Source organism: Triticum aestivum, chromosome 2A (genome assembly GCF_018294505.1).
Source record: "Triticum aestivum cultivar Chinese Spring chromosome 2A, IWGSC CS RefSeq v2.1, whole genome shotgun sequence".
NCBI classification, from domain to species: domain Eukaryota; kingdom Viridiplantae; phylum Streptophyta; class Magnoliopsida; order Poales; family Poaceae; genus Triticum; species Triticum aestivum.
Genome location: NC_057797.1, coordinates 489,073,194 through 489,077,809, shown reverse-complemented (window position 1 = coordinate 489,077,809; position 4,616 = coordinate 489,073,194). Strand labels below are relative to the sequence as shown.

At 52.4% G+C, this 4,616-nt stretch overlaps 1 protein-coding gene across 1 annotated transcript; it reads right to left on the bottom strand.

The window, feature by feature from the left end:
- Positions 1-274: 274 nt before the first annotated feature.
- LOC123185441 (glycerophosphodiester phosphodiesterase GDPD2) lies at positions 275-3,045 on the bottom strand. The gene is made up of 8 exons (XM_044597315.1): positions 2,798-3,045; positions 2,510-2,703; positions 1,866-1,925; positions 1,657-1,737; positions 1,362-1,562; positions 1,172-1,267; positions 862-1,058; positions 275-775 (listed from the first exon to the last, which is right to left on the bottom strand). Exons 1-8 carry the CDS (start codon positions 2,886-2,888, stop codon positions 529-531), a joined length of 1,167 nt encoding a protein of 388 aa, XP_044453250.1. The 5' UTR covers positions 2,889-3,045; the 3' UTR covers positions 275-528.
- Between the last annotated feature and the right edge of the window lie 1,571 nt (positions 3,046-4,616).

Below are 4,616 nucleotides of genomic sequence, written 5' to 3'. Positions count from 1 at the left end.
GTACAAACGCAAACGCTCATATACACGCGCATACACTCACCTTATGAACGCACACACGCACACTCTGCCCCTATGGGCACCTTCGAAAGACTAAGATGCGGATACCATAGTCCCTCTAACCATCCAATTACAGGTTGGTTCGCGTTTTGAGAGCAGTCCACTTGTATAACGGGGTTGTGGCTTGGTTGCCCTTAAGGGCCAAGCATGTAACATCTTTTATCTGGGTTTTCGTTAATTAATCGGACAATTATGTTCTTCTTAATATTAATTTACAAGGCAAAAATTTTGCATCCGTTTTGAAAAAATAGCAATACAATACAAAACACTCAATGGCCACACGCCCAAGATTTACACATGCACACAGAAACTGGTGGATTTCACCTTGATGCAAACAATCGGACGGGTCGTGGTGGCCCTGATTTACATGCCGCATCCGGGCCTTGGGGTTTCAGTTCCAAGGTGTCAAAGATTGGTCAACCTACACGGGCGCACCGTGGATATTACAGTACTATCCGAGAAGAAGACGCGCTACTGTACGAGCTCGGGTATGAGCCTCAGCAGGAAGGAAATCTCCCGCTGCGAGAAGTTGGGCGTCTTCTTCGCCGGCGCAGCCCTATCCGGTCCCAACCTCCCGGCCTGGCCTTCTTCGGGGCTGGGCTCCGGCGCCACCACGGCCGCGAACTCCGAGACGGCCTCGGCGATCTCCTGCACCAGGTCGACGATCACGCCGTCCACCCCCATCAGGTGCTGCATGTACACCGCCTCCGGCACGTTGCTGCACCAACATCGGATTCAGTATCTTCTACAGTCGCAGATAGACAAACTAGTCCGGTGCAAACTTGCGGGTCGCTGCAGGCTTACTTGAGCTGCCCGTAGGTGAGCAGGGAGAGGTCGGACTCCTTGACCCTGGCTACCGCCGACGGGTGCCGGAACACCGCCCTGGCCTCCGACACGATGCCCTGCAGGCCGCCGGCGCGGCACAGCCTGACAGCCTCCTCCAGCGAGTTCCGCCGTGCGTCGGCGTGGAGCTGCGTCCCTCCAACCGTCAGGAAGTAAACCTGGTAAATCAGATTTGCACGGTAGCTTTGGAAGGTCAGTCACTGTTCGCGGCCCGAAAATGCTATGCTATCTGCAGGGAATTTTGATTATCTTGTACAGTAAGTTCACTTACAGGGTACTGGTCTTGCAGTCTTCGCATAAGCTGCGCGGCGTCGGGCTGGAAGCTGGAGAAAATGACGGGCCTGTCCTTGGCATGCTCAAAAACAACCTGAACGAAACAAACAGACCACGGTTGTTAATCGACATGTATCTTCAGACCATTACAGAAAGAAAAGATGGTCATTATGCTGCTAGCTTCTTGCCTTTAGGATGGCTTGCAGGACGCCGGCGAGCTCCTCCTCCTGGTACACGAGATCATCGTCAAACTTGAGCTCGACATTGAAGCCGACGCGCGTGTCGACGCCCTCGAACGCCTCCCGCAGCGTGCAGAGGGGTTCGTCGGAACGCACGTCCCACCTCAGTGTCCTGCCGTCCTTGAGCTTCCGCAGCAATGGCCTCCCGACCTGAATCAAGATGCTAGTCAGATGTCACGGTTGTCCAGAGGGTGCGTGTCGTCTGTCATATGGTTGCAGTTCTCGGTTGTTCTGTTCTGTGTACCTTGTCCTGGTCCTTCTGAGGGCCGTAGGAGAGGAACTCGACCAGTGGAAGATCAGTGACGCGCTTCCCGCAGATTTTGCCCTGAAATTACGGTCATTGTTTCGTGAGACCTCGCAGTCGCAGCATCGATCCGCCATCGGGATGGTGCATGCTTCTTTTCTTCTTCTTATTTTGTGCACTGAAAAGTTGGTCGGAAGTTGGAAACTTACATCTTGTTCGGTGAAGATAAAATTGTCGTGGAAGACGACCGGGCAGCCATCTTTGGTCACCTGAAGAACAAAATGGAATGTGACGTTTTTAAAAACCGTCACACTTCACGCTTTTGCAGTTGCGGGAGAAAATGAAACAACGCATATATGCATGTGAGATGTGACGCGTCTATAGCTTGCCAGGTCTGTTTGAGCGCAGGAATATCATAAAATAAGTAGTAATAAAAAAAGCCCTGGAGAGTTTTAAAAAAAAAAAGCCCTGGAGAGAAGGAGAAAAAAAAAGCTCTCGAGCTCCTCACTAGGCTAAAAATAATCCGGATGGAATGGAGTCTCTTCTGTGCTGGACCGAACTAATAAAGGAAATACACGGTCAAATTAGGAGCCCGATCTTGTTTCAAAAAAAAATTAGGAGCCTGACAAATGTTATCCATGGCCAGATACTACGTCGCCTAATTTGTAGTGCTGTACACGCGCGTCGCCAGCACCTGGAGACAGCCTGCCCCGGCCCGTGCCACCCACCGCCCAAGGAGAGGACCGAGCTGCACATGGCACCGCTCACCAACGCCAGCTCGATCGAGACTTCCGTCGGGGTTCGGCTAATGCCTAATCCTAATGGGTACGTGGTTGCGGCTGTAATAGTTTACCTGGACGTCGAACTCGACGTAGCCGACGCCGGCGACGCGCGCGGCGTCGTTGAAGGACCGCACCGAGTTCTCCTTCACCTCGCGCAGCCGCTCGTCCGGGGACGCCAGCGCGTTCATCCCCTTCCCACGGTGGCCGACCACCACCAGCGGCGGCCTCCCCCCGGCAGCCGGCGCCGCCATCATCGACTCGGCGCCTGCATGGCAACACGGACAAGATATACAATGAGGCTATACATCCACCGACGACGCACGCATGCATTTCAGTCACGCGCACGCTGACGCACGTACCGTTGATGCACGCGGAGGCGAGGTCGAGCTGCGCGGCGATGTCCGGCACGGCGGCGGCGGCGGCGGCGCGCACGGCTTTGGGCTGGGCCATGTGTGTACGCCGACAAAGCCGAAGAAAGAGCGTGCTTCGGCTGGCCGCGGCGACGTGCGACCGCTGACTCGCGCCAACCGGGGCTGATCGAGGCGGTTAAACGACGAATTAATACTTATGGACCCTTGCGTGGCCGTGGATGTGGGGGAGGCGTCGGGGAGGACGCAGGCTATATATACACACGCTTTGCCTGTTCCTTCGTGTCTAACGTGCAATAAACGTGAGAATAGAAAGGGGCGGAGGTTAAGCGATAAGATTTACACATCTCCGGGACAGGTCGCGTTAGGTTTGGATATTGGACGCGAATCGGAGCTGACGGGGACGAGCATCGGAGGTTTATGCGGCAGGATATCCTCTCCCAGTCCGAGTCCCAGGCGACTGGAGGCATGCAGGGCGCGCGAAGCTTCTCCCGCTGACGCCGGCTTTCCTTGCAGTTTTCTAGATGGCGGCAGAATGGACGGCCGAGGGTACCGGACGCGCCCATCGGTGGTTTTGAGTGCAAGATATGTCATTCGTACGTAAACCCGGAGCAAAGTGTTACTTTCACGAAGGCGCTTTATACCATTACCCTTTTCAAGTGAGGCCAATACCGAATCAACTTGTAGTTGGTTGGTTACGAGGATAGTTGTATCTCTGATTATCGGTGTATAAATCCTAAATTTGACATCGGTGCTTGCATTTCTCTGATTTATTTCAGTTTTTTTGGCAATGTGCGTTTAGTGAAAGGAGGCGTTCTCGTCGACTACGAAGACGTTTGTGATACTTGGTTGATCTCAAGATGATCTGTCGGCTCCGTCTCTTAAAGATGCTCATATGATAGGGTTTGCATGCGTGCATTTCATAGGGTGTGTCCGTGCGTTGCAACCAGAACATAAATATTCTGCTATTAGGCTGGTCCTGTGATTTACCAACCTATATTATTTTGATTGTGTAAAGGAAATATAATTATAAATCTGGTAAAAACTTGTCAGGTAACCACTTTATTGGCTTACCAAAAAATATATTTGCTAAGTAATTACAATGTGGGGTAGTTGAGGTGGTTTTCATGGAAAACCGGTGGATAAAACTGTATATGGGAGGAAAAAAATTATCCGGTTTATACATAAGCTAGGAGAGAAAACATTTTCCTTTATCCAGTTTATTTTTTTGACTGCTTTGGTCCCCTTTCAGGCATGACACGTGTCTCTTGTGGGCCAGCCGTACGCTTAGCCAGTCAGCTTTGTCTTCTCCCCCAACGAATCTCATCCACATCTTCCCCCCTCATGCCTTCTTCTTCACATGCTTTCCATTGTCCCCACCATCATGCTCCTCTAGCCTCCCTTCGTCGGCAACCATCCCGCTAACAGAGTTCTACAACCCAACACTACTAATGTTGCAAAAACATGTGTCTGCATCAGCATCATTGTTGCAAAGGAGAGAGGGTGGTATCAACCACCGCCTCTACACACCCTTCACTGCAACGTCCACTGCGCTACATGTCGGAGGGTAACACAACAACCACTACGACATCCCTCGCCACGCAACATCATTGTTGTTGTAAACGGGGAGGGATGACGCCGAGCAGCGCAATTGTGCGCGGTGCCGATGCCACAAATTGGTCGAAAGTTGCGGCTAGGGTCGATGTTGCAGCCGCATGTCTCCTAGTCGCCAATGTTGTGAGGATGACATGCTATCGAAGTCACAAAAGGTGATGTTGCAGAGGCCCGGTGCTGCTGCATGGCCAATGCG

Excerpts from the sequence above, each read along its gene's own strand:
- LOC123185441 (XM_044597315.1), bottom strand. The coding sequence starts at position 2,888 with ATGGCCCAGCCCAAAGCCGTGCGCGCCGCCGCCGCCGCCGCCGTGCCG. Across the intron at positions 1,268-1,361 it reads TCCTGCAAGCCATCCTAAAG|GTTGTTTTTGAGCATGCCAA; the intron begins GCAAGAAGCTAG and ends TGTTTCGTTCAG. Across the intron at positions 1,059-1,171 it reads GACTGCAAGACCAGTACCCT|GTTTACTTCCTGACGGTTGG; the intron begins GTAAGTGAACTT and ends CTGATTTACCAG.